Source organism: Acomys minous, assembly GCF_964271855.1.
Source record: "Acomys minous genome assembly, chromosome: 4".
In the NCBI taxonomy this organism is placed as follows: Eukaryota; Metazoa; Chordata; class Mammalia; order Rodentia; family Muridae; genus Acomys; species Acomys minous.
The window spans coordinates 62,176,158-62,196,135 of NC_140486.1; the positions used below are offsets into that span (position 1 = coordinate 62,176,158).

The following is a 19,978-nucleotide window of genomic DNA, read 5'->3' on the forward strand; positions in this document are numbered from 1 at the left end:
AAAAGGGAAGGAGTGCCATAGTTTTCTTAGGTGCTAAACTTTTAAAAACAAACAAGCAAAAAAGATGGACAATAAATCTTAAGTGATAAAAACGTAGCAGAAGAACATCAACTCTGTCATGGTGAACACCAAGTAGTGACTGAACGTTCAAGTGATAGAGCTTTGAAGAGAGTGAGGTGTGCGTGCTGGAGCGCCCTAGAGCCAGGCACACTCACCGCTGTTCTCTTCTCCACTGGCACCAGCCTCTGCCATCTCCGTGCCATCCAGGTCTGGGTCACAGACTAGATCCAATGTTCCATCCACCTGGCATGATGACTCTTCTTTCTGTGTTATTTTGAAAACAAACAAACAAACAACAACAACAAAAAGTTTTATAGAGATGTGTTAGCAACAGAATACAACTAAATAATACTTTCAGAATCTTGAAGTCATATCAGAGTTATATGTGATTAAGAATTGTAATACCGGTCGGTTTTTAATGTTAAAGTTACTCTTTGGATGCAAGAAGGAAAATAATTAAAGCATTGAGGAAAGACCACCGCCATGGTTCATGCTTCTGGGCAGTCTTCTGAAATCCCTACACTGGCTCCTCTTCCTGAGTTCAATTTCCAGCACCCACATGGTGGCTCACAACCGTCTATAACTGTAGTTCTATGGAATGTAATGAATGCCTTCTTCTGTTGTGCACGCATGCAGACAAAACACCCGTATACATAAGACACATAAACAAATCCTAAGCAAACCTATACACAGCACTTTCCTTGGACATGTAAGGATTTCATTCTTTCAATCCTTCAGCTATAAAGCAGTGGGCTGACAACTCAGAACTTTGACCAACAAATCAAACACCCAGGAAGCTATCAAAAACAAATGAAAAAAATGCAAGTCATCTTCGTGATCTTGTGTTATTTTCTACAATATACAATGTGAGAGGAATGGGAAAATTTACTAATTAGGGTAGAATTACTTTGGCAGATATGACTCTTGGCATTAGAAATAAACTTTTCAAAGGAAATTACTTAACTTTAAAAACAAGCCATCACTTAAGGCAATAACTTCTTTTTCACTTAGGTGCCTTCCTAAAACACACTGAATCAAATTATTCTAGTAGAGTATAATTATTCTGGTATATCACATTTTTATATTATTTTGGCACAATCCTGAGAATTTTCTACTTTATATACCACTTCCCGCTCTTAAGAGCAAAGAGGAGTCCATTGAATAATTAAGAACCATTCACCCAAAGTATCTTCTAATATTCATTTATATACCTCATGTTTTTAATTTTTATTTTCTACAGATATATTTTGTGTATATGTATACACACACACATACACACACACAACAAGAATTTACTATTGATTTAAAACAAACTTTCTCACACTTAATGATTTTCTACCACACTGAATACCTGACTTAAATCAGTGAGATTTCAAGCAGAAGGAGAGACTGTCTGCTCCCTTCAGAAGACACACAGGTGCAAGGTGTACATACCTGACTGTAGTAAAGTCAAGATGTGCATGGCAACTGTGCTCAACTAAAACCCCCAGCTGGTGCCCTGGGACTCTCCTCCCTATAAATCCCAGAGAATCGAGAACTTCCAAGAAAGACACAACATTTTCCATTATCCCACGTTATGACGTAAATAAAACCACAGGTTTTACCTGAAGAAATTAGTCACTGTTTATTCTTCATACAAAACTCACTTCTATGCCATCTGAAACCTCCACGGGCACAGAGGTCACTCATGAGAATCTAACTGTGTTGACCCTCATACATGGTGAGAATTCACACAGTGCACAAAGCAGTCCCACTTACTTTGAGGGCATAGAGGCCTGACTTCCCAGGGATTTTGAAGAACGTTCCATCCCCTATCCGAGTGTTAGTGTGAAGCATGGCATTCAGGCAGGCTAACGGAGAAGTTCCACTAGAAAAAGAAAGGCATGCACAAAATGAGCCCGGCTGAGACACAACTTATTAATAAGCAAAGCCATTCTCTGAGTCTCAAAAGAAAACAAAAATCAAAACAAAACAAAACAAAAAAAACCCTCTTTACATGCCTTTTTAAAACATCCTCCCACTCTCGAAACATCTACATTACAATAAAGAGCCTGCGTAGTTTCCTCAAAGTTAATCAGATTCATCTGTTTTACAGACTTCAGGCAAAAAAAAAAAAAAAATCTCCTCAACGCAACCAACATCATCGTACTTTAAAGAAACCAAAGCTCAACCTTTTATGTATTGTTATTTTGTAAAAGAACATGATGAAGCCTTAGTTTTAAAATAGTACAGACAACTTGCTGGTTGCACTTGAATGATTAAAAAAAAAAAAAGTTCAATGCCCACTCCATCTCATAGGTTGAAAAACAACAAGAGAATAGTAAAATACCGGAGGAGAACCGATTTGAAATTGTAAGTCCTGAGGATGCTTCTAGTACTGAATTGCTCACACGGCAAATTAAGAATTTACAAATCCATTCCTATCTGTCCTACAGCCTCTGCAGCGTCAACTTTTCTTTGTATATGTGAAACAAAGAAATGTGCATCTGAGCATTTGGTCCAAATAACAACTACATCTGTAGTAAAGATGTAATGAGATGAGTTGATAAATCAATATTGAAAAGAAAGCACACTACATTAAATAATGATTAAAAATATTAATGTGCACAAGCACAGGCACTTGTGGACTGTATTCAAAGCCTTAGAAAGATGTTATTAAAAGGGACTCCGTACTTGCAAGTTAATACCTTTACAAGCTAGAATTTAAAGGCATAAATATTGCTTTGACTTAATTATATGTGTATGCGATTTTATTTCCCATCATTCCAAAATATCAGTAGAAGCCCTGCCCTACTCCACATGACCCTTAAGAGTTATAAGATTTTAGCCTCAAATATTTTGGAACAAAGGAAGCTTTTAAACATGAAACTTTGAATTTTAAGTAAAGCTACAATTTTATGCTACTAAATTTTACTAAAAGCCAAGATGATCAAATCTCTTATTTACTATGAAAGCTTTCTGGTAACATGAAAGCAACAAGATTGCTGAATTGCAGGAACACACTATCGCAAGTCAGCATGGATAGGCATCCTGTCCTGAAGGGTTGAGAGCATTATAATAACGCGAGTCTTCTTTATTATTTTAGGAAGCAGCGTTGTCTGTGCCAACATATAAATATAATTCCATTGGGTTTGACAGGAAACAAGAGTCCTAATATAAATTTGGTCAGAGAAGAATGTGGCTGCGACATTGTGACTCACGTGGGAACAGTGCTATGGCCTTATGTAATGCCTCTCCTCATGAAGATCCTACAAGCGCACTGGCCTCATTTCATTATTTTCCCTCATGAAAGATGTTTGCTCATATGTAAGTGGGCCCAGCCATAGCTATTAAGAAAGAATAGATTCATCTCCCTGGAACTATCTCTCTCCAAATGAATTCCAGATAAATAATGCAGCACATGTTATACTGAACACTGCAAAAATATGTAATTTTTATACTCTACTCTCTAGACAAAAGCACAGAAAATTTGATGCTGGAAATGGTCGTGCCAGATTTCAGGAGTTTTAAATCAGTAAAACTGTCAGAAATGCAGAGTTTCTGCAAAGACTTGACAAGATGTTAACATGACAAATCACATGGAATCCAATCCATAAAAATTACACGTGGTAGATCTTTAAAACCATAACTTAACAGAATCCTCCACCTAACATGGAACCCCAACATAGCCTACTTCATTCCCAATGTACACAACTCCAAGTATGTAGGGTTAGAACGTTTATGAGGAATGTAAATTTAAAGGCAACTGAGAATACACAACAAACCTAATACAACTGTAGTTTGCAGTTTCTAAGGCAAACATGATTGGACAGGATAAATTGGCAGTTTTAAAGCAGCTTCATGCTATGGTTAATATCAGCATTTGTGCTAAGAACTTCATCTCATACAGACTTTAAGTTCTAATGAGCACAAATGTATTGCTAAGTTACACTGCTTACTAACTTACTAAGCTCAAGATTTACAATGGGAAAAAAATCTTAAAATATATAGTTGTAAAATGAGATAGCTCTAAAACTCTCAACAACTCTTTTAATTTCCCCAAATATTTCCCACAAGAAGTATATGGAATTTGTTTTGATTTAAAATTACATTCATATTTTTTAATTATTATAAAATATTTTTGCAACTTAACTCACTCTGATTAGTCACCCAGATTTAAGGTGTCAATTGTATTTCTACATAAAAACCATCTACATATCATTATTTTGGCCTATCTCATTTAAAAACAATGAAAAGTTATCACCTAAGGATACCAATGCTTCTTAAAGGAAACAAATAAATCCAATGTAATATACACAATAAAAAGTGCACCTTTAAAGTATTCTAGTCTCCATCTTTACTTATAGCAAATAAACTCAATTCTATAGTCTATATAATCCAACCTCCTTATCTTGAAAAATAAGTATGTGATCTCCCTTAACTGATTTATAACAAAAAAATGTGGAAGCCTTATTTGTAAGATTTTATTATTTTATATTCATATCATGCACACAGCTATGGCTATGGAGGAGAGTGAAACAAATGTTTCCCATATCTGCATCCTCAGACTTTTCTGTACAGTTGATGCAAAGATTAACTTTATCCATCAGAACTGAACACACAAGCTTCAGAGTAGAACATGTATCGTGTGTGGCATCATAAAGCATCAGCATCTAGACAAAATATCTCAGAAATTTCAGGAGCTACTTACTTTCTAACAGGATGGGTTGGCGGAAGGACGACATCCATTTGCACAAGGAAACAAAGGACAAAGAAGAAAACAAAGTTAGTTTTTTCATACAAAGATTTATTTCACCATGTCAACAAATAAGCCAACGTTTAAGAAGAATGGATTTGGCTGCCCAAGGTGGGTTAGGAAGAAAAATAAAGAAATTAGGCTATAGGGCGACTGTGACTCCTTCTCTATCACTTCTACAATGTCTTCACTTGGCTGGCAATGTGCATACATTTCCATGTGGAAAATATAAGAAAAAATAAATAAGCAGGGTTCTTCACCCCACCCCTCTTCCTTACAGGCCGTGTGGCTGTGCTGTTCACTATACACCTGCCAGGGTGGAGCTCCTCTACTGGCTAGCTTTTTCCCCCTGGACTACAGGCTTGTGGAACCCTTCTGGTTTGTTTCATTTCCCACAATCCCTGAAGCAGAACAGGGGTGGGATTTGGAGGCAGGGAGCAGCATAATTTAAACTGTCTAGACATCAAGGAACCCCCAGAGACACTTTGCAGAGCTCTGGTGCTATGTGAAATAGAGAGAAACCATTTCTTTCTATCATCAAATTGCTGATGGAACACATAAAATTTACCAACAGTGAATGCTGAGTGCAAAGAATGGACAGCTTGTCTCTTCAAGTAATGTGCAAACCCAGCAGAGATGCTGGGAAATGTGATTGAAAGAATGTTCGCAGATCTGACAAAGGCCATCTCAATCACAGGTGTCCGTTCCTTCACATATAAAAATAGTGTTTCGGAAGAACAGTTAAATCGCATAAATCTTAAACTACTTTATTACATTAATGGTGTTTTTTTTTTTAACAAAATGTTAGAGTCTGTTTCTGGTAAATGTTTCAAAATCTCATTTTTCAAACATATGAATATGAAAAATTAAGGCTATGCAACGTAAGTCTAAAACCTCGCCAAATTCAATAAGCAATTATGAAGCTCCCTTATTAGCAAGAAACCATGCTAAGTGCTATTAATATAAATAGTTATATGCTCACTCTCCTTTCATAAAGGAATTAATAACAGCTTCTTGCAAATATTTCCACAGTAAGCTCTGAGGGTATATCTTCATTTTTATAAAGAACATTTGCAAACATAAATGATGTGAGATCTGTAGGTTCAGATAGGCTCTTTCTGCTTACTTTGTGAAAACTGAACTGTTTATACTCAGAAAGTGTACACTTAACTCTATGTTACATTTTACAAATTATGTTCTTGAAATGTTAAACAATGAGTACTGTATCTTCAGTTATTTTCACTATTTGTACGTTTACTAGGCATAGGCCTGCCAATGGAGAAGAATTAGTCACATCACCAGTGAATGTGGTGCCTTCTAGGCACACTAAAGACACGGTGCATGCTGACTGATAAACCATTAACTTGGATTGAAAATACCCTAGAAAATCAAGAACACACTAACTTGCTGCTATGAAATATTACTGTCAGTAAAAGCTGAAATACTTTCAAAGCCAGATCCTGTGAATATATTATGTGAATAATCTATGCATGTAAAACATCTAGGAAATGACAGATGAATAATCCCAGCACAGAATGTGCATTTCACAGGACTGCAATAACCCTGACATTTGAATTTTGAGAACAGAATCTCCATGATTTGTTGAAGAAAGTCTCTAGAGAGTTCAGCGAAGTCTGAGAGGTAGGAAATAATAAGATCGGAATTCAGAAAAGTATAAAATAAATATGAACCAAACTGACTCAAATAAGAGATGGCTCAAAGGAAGACATGTTGTAAGTTTATGTGTGAGGATATATACATCATAATTTTTCAGTGCTAGACATCAAGCCCAGGGGTGTGTGTGTGTGTGTTAGGCAAGTATTTCACCACTGAGTTACATTTCTAGCCTGTCCATGACTTTCAGTATTCTTTATATCTCTAAGGGAAATCACAAATGGAGTCTTAATGCCTCTTGAACAAGTACAACCACCAAGGCAAGGGGGAAATTATCAAATAACATGATTTAATTCAAGAAAACACAGCCAACTTAAAAATTTAACACATATCTCTGACAGCCTTGACTTATATGGAGACATGTCTCCTTAGGATATTATTCTTAGACATTTGAGGTGAGAACTTTGTCCATGTTATAAAGACCACCAAGTGCCTGCCTGATGGATTACAGGAATCCATAGGAATGCTTACTTTATTGACATGCCATCGTGAAGAGATTTAGTATTTATGTGGACCAGCAAGAAACCTAAATTCATTGTATGTATAAACAAAGGATATAATCTATAGTCTATAAATTTCAAATAGTCTGCCCAACATAAGGCTAGGTCATCCCTTCCGGTTACAGACATCCCATGGGGTGCATGCTACAAGTGCACATTACTACTGCCAACTGTCTCATACAGCTATGCATGCTATGTGTTGTCATAGCATTTGGACTACTACAGAAGCTAGTCAAACACAAGTAAAACTTTGGCCTCCCGAGACAGTCTAGGTACAACTGAAGTTGAACTGTTTACTAGACATATCACATTGAACTGGTCTATCTTGAGGTATTAGGGCCCCTCAAATACAAAATGTGAACAGCAAAAGTTACTATGTCATAAAGAACTACACTAAGGATGTGCTAAAGCACAGACAGAATTGTGGACTATGTTGGTACGTTACAGGGGCTCAAGAACTTCTGAGCTAATTCACTACATACCCTACCATTTCTACTCAAAGTGAGCAACAGCTTCAGGTCCAAATAATGTCAACTGGAAAAAAAACTGGCATTCATTGCTCATGCTAAAACTGGACTGGATACAATTTTATTTAGTTTCTAATTTTATTTTTATCTCATAGTAAAAATTAAGTGAATACACGCACATGGGGGACACTTGGTGACTACCTGTTATACATATTATAGGAAATAAGGGAGGAGAAAGATAGAAATGGATACCTATCATTGTGACCGTCACTAATTCAGAACATTTACAGTATGTGTAAGCATTTGCAAGTATTCTTCATATTCCTTACAGGCATCATAGGGTGTCAGCACAATTCTTAGCCCAACAGCTGTGACTGAGGCCTGAAGACTAAGAAAGACATCAAATAACAAGCAAGCACTAGACCAAATTCTAACTTTATTCCCAGGCCCAGGCTCTCTGAAGCATCTGGCCTCAACCCACAGAATTGTCCCCTCCCCTGAATACTGAAAGGAGGAAGAAAAGCCACAAGCTAAAAGCAGATACTGTAGAGGTTAAGGTAGCCGAGGCTGTCTCCACTCAACACTCATGACAACTACCTCCTAAGGGTTGATTTCAGAAACTATGAAGACCTGGGCTGTAGAAGCCAATGGCTGCCTGTCTTCTTCAGGTAATGCTAATCCTGACAACTAAGGAAGAGAGAGCTTTGAGAACATACAGTGGAGGAGTCAGAGCCATAATTGAGATGCCTCTGTAGAACTATATCATTAAAGGAAAAAAATTCTATTCGTTGAACAAACATTTACGCAAACCCTATATAAGTCAAGCTAATCCTCAAATAAATTTGCACTCTGACAGAGCTTTGCACATAATAGAAATGTATGCTGAGCTGAGATGAATTCTCTGAATACATATGAAAGGACAGCGGACTCAAGAGAAAGGCAGCCTTAGGCATGTTTCAAACCAGAGGCAAATCATTTGGAATTTAAATACTGCCTTTTAGTATATTCCAAGGGGATGACTGCCATCAGTCCAAATGCAGGAACAGTCAACCCACAGACACTCTGTACCATTCCCCCCGGTTACGCCAGGTAAAAAGATATATTTCCAAATAAATATTTCCAAAAAATTGGTCTTCCAAAAGTAAAATATTCAATTTCATATGCCAATGGACAAACATGAAATTCAACATGGTAGATTTGTCTCATAATAGACTGTCAGCCCGTACTGTGCTCCATAGACAGCTGACCATCCTCTCAAACAACATGAGAAACAGTTTAACATAGCAACAAGTCTGTCTCCATCTATGGGATGTTACACTGTGTGATGCTGCAAAAATACCACAAATGATGCTAGAGAAAACATCTTTTTTATGTTCCCACCTCCAACCTTACTGAATAACTCAATAATACATATCAAAATTACAGAAAACTACATTTTGACTTTGTTCCCTTTCCATATAATAAAAGAATACATCAAAACACAGCCTGGAGAGATGTGCACTGTTATGGTATGTCGGAAATTTTTATGGGACAATCCTATCTATATTTACCTAGTTGGAGTCACTAGGAAAATTACTTAGGAATATTCACTCCCAGAAACAAATTAGTTTGATTGCTCAAATGATAACATTATTTTTAAGAGTATACAAAACATGTATTTTTAAAGATTTGTTTAAAGATTTGTTTTAAAGATTTGTTTTTTATTTTTTGTGTATAAGTTGTTTGCCTACAAAACATATGCACTATATGGGTGCCTGGTGCCTGCGGAGACCAGAGGAGGATGTCCGATCCACGACGTCTAGGGCTTAGGATAGTTGTGAGCCTCCATGGGGGAGCTAGGAAACAAACCTGGGTCCTCTGCAAGGGCAGCAAACACTCTTAACCACTGAGCCATCTCTCCATTCCCTAAAACATTTATTTTATCCCATAACACAATACAATGTGCTGATTGCTTCCTATACAGCTTTTAGAAATCAAAAGAAATAGCTAGGAACTTTAGGTAGCACTGAAAAATTGAGTACCTACCAAAAATTGAGAAGGGCATGTTTTCAATATTGTACTAACAGGAGACACACTGGACAAGGAAAACACCTTTTTCCTGGTTCCTTTGGTTCCTCCTCACCACCCCTAACTAAATTACCTTCAATTATTCCATTTCTTTTACCCATATGAACCCTCACTGAAGTGCACCTTAAATCCACGTTCTATACTTTCACGTGCTCTAACACACTCTCACTCACAGGAGGGACATCCCAACCTCTCTAAACTTCCCCGCACCCTCCCCCCCAATTTCAGCATCGCCTGGTTCAATTTGTCCTCCTCCTTAAAAGCAGATGCAGAGTCTCCTCCATCTCTAGCAATCAGGGACTGAGCAGCTTTGTTACTTGACGACGACTTTCCCTTCCCTACCGCAGGAAGTAATAAGCACACTGGCAAGTGAGTCTCACAGAACCCACTGGGCACCCATCTCAGCCTCGTCTGCTCCAACACTCCAACCGCTCAACTCCACTCAGGAGGCTGCCATGCTTCCGTGGCTCTCAGCACTCTGCTTTGGCCCATGGGATGCCATGTGGCAGGAATTACCACTCTCACCAACAATGCTTAACCTTTGCATTCAAAATCCAGAGTCTAAAGGAAAATTTAACCGCCACACACAAGGTGACAACTTTGTGCTCCAGGGAAATCCCCTTTCTTCTGGGGACAGTCTCAACTCTTGGTTACTTTCTCATGCTTCATCTTCAAAAGCTGTTTATACAGATTACCTTCCCACCCTCACCAGTTCCAACTGGTTTGAAAACCTCATAAGAAAAAAAAATGCCTATTTATCTTGGTACTGTCTGACAAGCCAGCTCAGTATATTCTGATGGTATTTATAATTCTAATAATGTTGCAATCATAACAAGGAAGGCACAGAAACTCTGCAATGAATATCACCAATATTCTTTTACTAAACAGCTCCAATTAGGTCTGCCAGCTCCCTACACACCAAGCCGTCTAGGGTGTATACGTTATGCTTGCATGCACAGCAGCTCTTTTTAATGGCCCCCTCTCCTTTTTAATGTGATTCCAGCATAGCAATCAATAAAATACTCTCAGCATCCATACCAGGAGATAGCTGGATAAAGTTATCTCTGTGTTCATAGTTGTTGGGAGTTTTCTATACTCTTTGGAATATTAATACAAATATAGAGAACAAAACAACATAAGTAATTTTCAGTTGGAATGTTAGCTGTGACACACACACACACACACACACACACACACACACACACACACACACAACAAAATAACTCATGCATGCTTAGCCTCCACAAGGACAGACCTTGTTAAGAATGAAGCTAGCTAGAGCAAAGTAAAACGAATCATGGGAAAGGGAAGAAAATGATGTCCGGAGAATCCCCTACATCGAGTATTGAGGATGAGTCAATCCATAAAGCAAAAGTGCCCTGGTGACCTTTCCCACTTGACTAATAGAAAGCCTGGGACAAAGTAACTTAATTTATCCAAGCAGTTATTTCCCTACCCAATGTATTTTATTACATTTACATGTTTATTTTGTGTGTGTGTGTATGTGTGTGCATGTGTGTTATTAAACAAGGGTGGAAGTTAGAGGCTAACTGGTAAGAGCGGGTTTTCTCTTTCCACCATGTTAGTCCTGGGAGCTGAACTCGGGCAAGCAGGATTGGTTGCAAGTACCTTTATCCACTGAGCCATCTCACTAGCCCAGCTAGTGTGTTAAGAATCTCCTGGCGCATTTATAGCTAAAGTCTTGAGTCAATCTGTAATTGCCCCACAACTAGCTTTTCAAAGTGTGTTCAAACTGGGCACCTGACTTCCATGTTTCTCTCATGTCGATAGTGAATGCACTAATGGTGTCTGCTGTGCGCCATGGCCCCCACTGCCCACTACAAGCACTGAGGCTTAAGCTGATCTGACAGTGCTAGTTTCTGGACCGGCGTTCTGACTCTATTAATGATTCTCTATGCTCCCCGCGCATTCAGGGATTGTTGATAAGTTAACATTTCACAATTACAGAGAGGAACACGATTCTTCAAGAACTACAGTGAAGAACACACCTGGAAGCCTGGCATTTCCAAGAATTGGCTGAGGCTCTTCTGACATGGACATTGTGAAATATTCTTCTGAGAATATAACCTGATATTACCCAACTTGGCAATATCTAGTAAAAATAATCTATATGTTATGTAGATCAACAATTCCATTTTTGCTATAAGCTCCAGAAGAAAACTCATATTTTTACTGAGAAAGGCTTTTAATATGTGATAAAATCTTAGATCAAATAAAATCTTCCCATGTAAACATACTGTGTAACAATTGAAGTGTTTATTATAGAACACTAAAACTGTAACATAATACAGTTATGTAACATAATACACTTAGTTTGTATGTCATCTTAATCACTCACACAGTGAAAGAGACACTTGTGTAGATTGGTTATTGTATAGCTATCTTTCAGAAACAAATTTCAGAAGTGGAGTTTTTAATTTGAAGGGTCCACTAAGACTGTTGAAAGTTAACTTATAACTAAAGTACCTTGTCAGTAATGGCTAGTATCGATCTTTGGATCTGTGAATTGAGAGGTTTCTACAAGTGGAAAAGCATAAAGGAGAAACAAATGAACAGAAAGGAATGCCCAGTGAAGCCCTTTACTTAGTTGCCGTTTCTAAAGTAGTGCCTTTGAGGGAGAGTAAAGGAGAGGTCAGAGTCAAGAGAGAACCAAGTACCGCACAATGGTGCATCAGACATTGTATAATCTGTTTTACTTTATTTTTTGAGATTATAATTGCATCATTTTTCCTTTCTCTCCCTCCCCCCCCCTTCAAATGCTACCATGAACCCCTCCTTGCTCTTTCTCAAATTCATGGCCTCGCTGGGCATGGTGGCGTACACCTTTCATCCCAGCACTCGGGAGGCCGAGGCAGGTGGATCGCTGTGAGTTCGAGGCCAGTCTGGTCTACAAAAGCAAGCCTAGGACAGCCAAGGCTACACAGAGAAATCCTGTCTCAAAAAACCAAAAAAAAATCATGACCTGTTTTTCATTAATTTTTGTTACAAGCATATGTGTGTGCAAACACATATATATTCCTAAATATATGCATGCAAACTACTCAGGCTGTATGTTCCTTCTGTGTAGGTTTTCAAGGCTGACCATTTCTTATTGGATAAAAGATGGGTATGCTCTTTCCTAGGGAAAATTTTTTCTGCCACTCTCAGCATTTCATTGTTTTTTTGTGTGTATGTGATTATTTATGTAGGATTGAGGCCTCCTGGCCTTTCCCTTCCTCCACAGTAGCATGTCTATGGTTGTCCCAGTCATGTTGGTGGACTTTATGGGTGTGGCTTCTGACATTTCTAGGAGACACAACTTCATTATAAACTCCCTGTTCACTTGGCTCTTAAAGTGTTTCTAACCCTCCTTAGCGACATTCACTGAGTCTCAGGTAGAGGAGTTACTGTGCAAATGTAACTGTGCCATGCAATGGAGATGGCCAGAACTTCACCAGCACGGCCATGGTAGAACCACGGAAGGTCAGAGATGTGCAGCACAACTTGAGGAACTTGTGGGCAGAGAGGGCATTTAGCCCCATAGTATAGGGATCACCTAGCAAGGGAGAGGCCTTGGGTTTATCTCCAGCCAAATGTAAATGAAAAGGCACTGACTCCACATGTCAGATAAGTATTGGGGGTAGGCTTTAGTGTTATTTCAGGGACTATAGGTACGCTGCTGTATTATTAATTAAGTTGGGAAAACACAGAAGAGGAAGGTTTGGAAGCAATCGTGAATTTACTTCTGGACTTTAAAGATAGGCAGACAAAATTCATATATGCTCGTAAGAGTTGGTGTTGGGATTGGTGACCATCAACACACAAAAGACATTTAATATGGGGACACCTGAGGCATCTCAGATAGAGAGGAAGGGAGAAAATTATTCATTTGAATTAATTATATTCCAAACTTCAAAAACATATTAAAATATTACTGACATCAAAGAAAGGGGAAAATGTTATAAAGATTTCATTAAAATACTATTAGATATACCCTAATATAAACACATTATCATTTTAGAAGCTAGAATAAATCTCAATTTTCCAGTCATAGGGGAGGGGAATAAGGGGAAAATGGGAGGGAGGGAAGAATGGGAGGATACAAGGGATGGGATAACCATTGAGATGTAACAAGAATAAATTAATAAAGGAGAAAAAAAAGAAAAGAAAAGAAAAAAATCTCAATTTTCCAGTACAAATGATCCATGCATAGGAGGTAAGCTAGAAGATCTTGCCAGTAAGATCTTAATAAAAATTTCCTTTTGAAAATAATACAAGAACATAGTTAAATATTTGCCAATGGATTAAAGAAAAAAATTACTCCAAATACAACACCTCAAATATTTTAAACTTTGCATTTTGCAACCTGTCTTCTACCCTATTTTGCTTGCTTCTGTTTTACTTTAGGTAGTTACATATTACCTAAGTAATATACAAGACTATTTCATTTTTATAACATTCTTTTTCTGACCCTGCTACAAAGCATCTTAAATTAAGTGTTAAAAGGTTGATTGGCTAAATACCCTATATTCTTGTACTATTCAATGGTCTTCAACCCTTTTGTACGTTAGAATTGAGGGGACTTTTTAAAATGACATTTTCAGCACTCTGTGCCTTCTAAGCAACAACAAAATAGCAGTAAGGCCCTAGAATTATTGTTCTTGTTGACCTCTCTGAGCAAGCCTTGCACGCAGTCAAGTGTCCCACTGATGCCACCTGTGATGTCTAAACTCATAACCAATTGAAATAAGTGATCAAAGAAACATCTCAAGTTTTCTGGGCATGGTGGCACATGCCTGTAACCCCACCACTCTGGAGGCAGAGGCAGGCAATTCTCTGTGAGTTTGAGGCCAGCCTGACCTACAAAGGGAGTAGACGACAGCCAAGGCTACATAAAGAAACACTGTCTTGAAAAAAAAAAACCCAAAAGAAAAAATAAAAAAGAAACTTCTTAATCTTTATTGTTTGGTTATAACTAATCTTATGTTCTTAAGCAATGTTTATAGAGATGAAATAATTAACTCATAGGATATGGATTATGTAAAAATTCTTGTGTGAAAAATACCAAAATGATTTGAAAAGCATTGTATTGGTTTACACCTTCACCAATAACAAATGAATGGGCAGGAGTATCATTTGGAGAAAAATAAAATTGCACGGGTCAATTCATTAATTAGATAAATACATAAACAAAAATCACCAAGGATGGCTTTAATCTTATTTTTATTATTGTTAGAAAGACCAAATGATGACCTACATATCTATTTACTCTTTTGTTTTATACATTAGCACACATTTGCGCATATGTCTGGACCATTGCAGTTCCAAGGCCATTATTACTTTTATTTTTTAATAATTTCCTCTAACACATTTAACACACTAAAATATTTTCCTCATGAGTTAATTGCCATCTGCTGTTATTCCTCATACACATATGCGTGAGAAGCCTCAGGACCTTCATCCTTCCCTGTACTTAACAGATCCCATTGCCTGAACGCCTGGTATCTCAAGATCTGTGCCTTTATCAACATCAAACACTGGTCCAATAGTCCAAACAGAACTCTGGGTTTGCCATGACTCCCTACAGTCCCGAAAGGGAGAGAGGCGCTCTCCCGTCCACTGCTTCTCGTCTGTTCCCTCCGAGCATTCTGTCTCTGACTGTACTCATCAAAAATTCCTTCATCAGCAGAATGTCAGGAGAACTCAGCTCAGAATTTTGCTGGCTATGAGAAAAATTTTACCTTTAAATGTTTGATAAAGGAAACAGCTAAAAATAATTAGAACAGCCACTGCTGTTTAAGATTGGTATTCGTAACAATGATTTAATTTAGCTTTTTCTCTTCTTATGATGGCTTCTATTTTCAAGATTTTGTTCAGGGGCATAATTTTTTATTAGACATATGAACATATTTAATAAATACACCTTAATAAAATGCTTGATGAAATTTAAATATCATAGTATTCTTCTAGGATTAAATACATCTGTAAAATGTGAATAGAATTATATAGTAAGAAGACAAACTATTTTATGAAAGTGCTAATTTCAGGGTAAGGCTTCTAATGAAAACTACATTTTAAAAAGGAAGTATTAATAGAAAGATGTGTGGATTCATATGTACCTTCCCTTCCCCAAACTTAATATGTAACAACATAAAAACATCATGTAGGTATCAGCAGCAGGTCCAAACAAGGCACAGTTCATGTGATTCTTATTGTAAGTCCATCATCATGGAAAAGTGATGCAGAAGAGACAGAAGTTGACTGCAACAATTTCAGAAATAGTTAGGTGTGGCACAAACCGACAGCAATTGTCTTAATTCACAGGTGGGGAATGGGTGCCAAGTAAGACAAAGAAGACTATGGATAAAATCAATGCAAATGCTTAAAGAGAATGCATAATGATTGCGTGTATATGTGTGGGTGCAAGTGTGCTCGTGTGTGGAACTGTGTATGTCTGTGTATATAATTGTGCATGTGCATGCAGGCATGTGCATTGTGTGGGAGTGTAATTGTGTGTACATGTGAGTATGTATGTGCATGTATGTATGTGTGGGTGTATATGTGTGTGTGCATTTGTGTGAGTGTGTTCATGTTTGTATGTGCAGGTATATGTGTGTATATGTGTGTGTGTGTGTGTGTGTGTGTGTGTGTGTGTGTGTGTAAATAAACTTCTGCTTTATGATAATAAAATTTTTCTTAGGAGAATATACATTTTGATCACCCCATGAAGAGATATGCAGTTTTGGATAAAACAAACTTTCGAATACCAAATTTGACAGCAATACCAACATTCCAATCAGGGCCACAGAGTATTCCTCCCAGAGAACAGTTAACTCCAGCCAGGATGATGGAGAAAACCGGACGTAAACACAGTGAAGGTAGAAGGCAGGAGAGTGGCTAGCTAAGGTGAGAGTTCAAGAGAGATCACCGTAAACCTGCGCATCCACTTCACTGACCATTGGCAACTGAGTGAATAGTTGTGAGTGTTCTAGAACTCTCTCTCTTCTTATGTAAATACGGGAGAAATGTTCTTCTCTGCCTTCATCTTGTTATATTCCCAAATGCCACAACTTGGAATGTCATGGCTTCTGGCTGTTTGTCAGACACTAAATAGGGAGAGCTCTGCTCTACTCACTGGATGTGAATTACTATTCCGGATGCTCCAGACTGCCACTGACTTAAACGTTCAGGAAATAGTTCCTTCATGTGCTTGCCACCCACTTCCATGAAATCAAAAGCTCACTCCAGATGAGGCAGAATATCTCAGGGTGCTGTGTCCATCTCTAAACACAACTTCGTAACTTGTCAAGATACTGTGGATGCTGAGCAGAGCTTTATTTGAAGAGCTTCCCCCCCCACCCCCTGCAAAGCGAGTGCACCCCGGGGTGCCAATAGGACAAACAGCATCAGCAGACTGTGAGAGGCTAGCCACAACAGCTTAAATAACCTCCAGGGACCTTCCTATTGGGAACATCAGCTCTGGTTTGGTTGTGGGTGGGGCGAGGAATCTATTGCAATGATAATAACTGCCCAGCCACATCAAAACAGAGACTACCTGGAGGGGCCCAAACTTCATGGAAATGAAACGAATCATTAGAACATCAACAAGCCGAATACCCAGATTCTCTGCACTTTACTCCTCACAGCTCCACATAGGAAAAATATAAATATAATCTGTAAACACCTGGTGTTCGCCTTCAAGCACTGCATTTTCATGAATAATAACTATCTGGTTGACTTTACACATTGATTCTTTAAATATTTTTTCTAGGGTACAACATAAGGTGTCATTACTTCATTTTCAGAACACGCAGTGAACAAATGTCAGAGCAAAGACATAAAATCCAAGTTCTAAACCTGTCTCTCTCAAAGGGGAAACATTTGCTGACCCTAAAACCATTCCTTTTGTCACCGGGCTTGTCAAAGGGAAGGTTTAAGCAAACTCTGGAGGTTTTCAAAATAAACAGTGAGCTAGTACATTCCTGTGTCCCCCATTTCCTCCTTGTTCTTCCCCCCTAATAGGCGTGTTTTTCTTCCCCCCTTCTCTCTGGGGACCCCCTATTTCGAACCCAACATTTGCTCGTAGACTATTGTGATGAAAAACAAGCTAAGACTCACATACCATCCCTCTCTATTGAAATTATGAGACATTAGGCAACATACCTGACTCCGTTCAACTTCAATTTCCTCATCTATAAGACAAAGAAACAGCACCCTCGTTCTCAATGCTTCCGTGAGAATTTAATGAACTAAAAAATAGAAAGCACTTGGCCCTGCGCCTGACACTGATCGCTTATTGCACAAATGTGAGTTTCCTGCCCTTTTGCCAGGGTGACATTCAACCAGCGGCTCTAATGATATTTACAGATACGCACACATCTGTGTTTCCTTTCAGGTCTCTACCTGAACTTCCTGTATGTTCAGCACTAAACACACATGTCATTATCTAAATGAAAGTAACTGAAATAATATTACATGAATAAATAACAACCAAGGAGAAGCACCACATTTCTAGGAAACATATCTGATATGGAAGAACGTCTAGCCCATTCTTTGTAAAAATGGACAACGCTGGAGCAGAACAAGAAAAAAACAGAGGCTGTTTGCATGCTACCGTATTCCTTAAAGGTACCACCCAATTTGGTTCTTAGTACAGCAGTCAAAATAACGAGGTGCTTTCGGGGAAGACAAAGCAATATGTTCACCTTTAGCCTCAAAGGTAATTATTAATGTCGTCAGACTACTTTCTTTCAAAGAGCCCTAAGCAAATGGGGAAAAGAGCAGACTACAACTTACACCAAGAAGACCATGGAGATGTAGTTAGTATTCAGAGGGAAGAGGCCTTGGAGATATTCCAGGGAGAAAAATAAACATTTCTATCTGATTATTATGATTTTAATGGCTAGATAAATCCGTGCATAACATATGGCCACAGTTGACAAAGACTAATTCCAGTAGAGAAATTAAAAAGCACGCTATAGCCTCTCATATTTCCACGCCCCACCAAACCCCACTTTCCGAGTTTACATGCTAGTCTGCGTTATCACTCTGGAGAAGCAGCAATGACAGATGTGAGTGACTTCAGTTGGGGAACCTCTCTCAGCACTTTTTGACCCAGTCATTCAGCTCACACCGCCTGGCCTTCAGGTACCCTGGGACTCTCTCATGTCCTCTAAACAGGAATAGGGGGAATGAGTGCCTGCCGTGGGATTCCATACGGGAAGACCCTCAGTGTCCATTTCACCCACAACACTAACTGGTACCTACCCGGAAGGAATGAACGGAACCACTCCAATGCAATCCCAGCCACTCCTGCTAGTTCAAGCATTCGGTTCAGCATCACCTCATGACCACCAGGAAAGCAGCTGAGGATCTAACACAATCATCATGGAAAGGTGTCCCAAATCCTTCATTCGAGGAAGAGCCTTCATACACACCAACGCTGTCTCCAGGCCATGCCGGGGTCTGAAACCAGACTGGAAAATATTATATATGTGTATATATAGTAAAACTCCCACAAACCACTCTTCTACTTTGTCATAATATTTATAGCCACTAAATCCATCTCTATATAGCTCCTTTTCAGGGTGGAGGTATGAACATTCAAGGAAAGGTCCTTTCCAGTAGAAGGGAAGCAGTAAGCCCAGGAAGACCTGGTGGTCGAGGCGATCCCAAATGAAACATACTTTGTCCTGAAGGGAAGAGAGAAAACACACGGTAGTTTTCCAAGCCTGCTCTTCTAAAATTGTTAAACAGGATCAAACTATGCTCACACACATATATATTTTAAGAAGTCTTAGCTTTCCTAGGAAATAGAAGTGGCAGGTAAATTCTTGAGGGTTCATTTGATTTTTCCTGAGCATGCTCTGACTTGCCCTGACTCTTGCCTTGTGGGCAACTCTTTCAGAGGCCCAGCAGTCACAGGTTCAACTGCACTCCTAGACTGTCACTGTGAAGAACTCTAGTCTTATCATGGACACAGGGCTCAGGACCTTAGGCTGAACAACAACTTCAGAGGTGTAAGTGACTAAGGGCCACCCCAAGAGCTATCATACCTTAAAAGGCAAAAAGAATTAAAACAAAATATTTTTTTTCTGTTTACTGAATAGATTACCCAGAAATAACATGAAAGCCATGGAGATCTCAAAGATGCGGTAGAAAGTTGACTAGCCATATTTTTTGGGCCCTTTGCTTAAAGCCTAAAGACTAGCTCCTTTCTAGCCTTAGCCTACAACCATGCAATGCTGACAACTACCTATAACGTTCAATCCCACTACAAAGTTTTACCAAGTTCCTCTGCTCCCAGAATGTGTTCAAAATAAAATTCAATTATTTGAATCACTTCAGCTTCACTGTCTATGTGCTTACCCTAAATTATTGCCATTTTTATATAAAGCAAACTGTAATGTACAAAATCTCTGTTATAAATAATTCCATTTAAATTAATGGAATCTTGCCCCTGTCTCTACTATACC

At 38.5% G+C, this 19,978-nt stretch overlaps 1 protein-coding gene across 2 annotated transcripts in view; it reads right to left on the reverse strand.

Annotated features, from left to right (window-relative positions):
- Positions 1-19,978, reverse strand: part of ASXL3 (ASXL transcriptional regulator 3) — a 182,225-nt gene that overhangs the window by 115,096 nt on the left and 47,151 nt on the right. The window contains exons 3-4 of one of the 2 annotated variants that reach the window (XM_084780434.1): positions 1,819-1,926; positions 216-324 (exon numbers count right to left, since the gene is read on the reverse strand). In XM_084780434.1, the coding sequence (XP_084636560.1) occupies positions 216-324; positions 1,819-1,926 (217 nt within the window). Of the gene's footprint in view, positions 1-215; positions 325-1,818; positions 1,927-19,978 lie in introns of those variants that run through there. The other variant, XM_084780433.1, reaches the window with a different exon arrangement.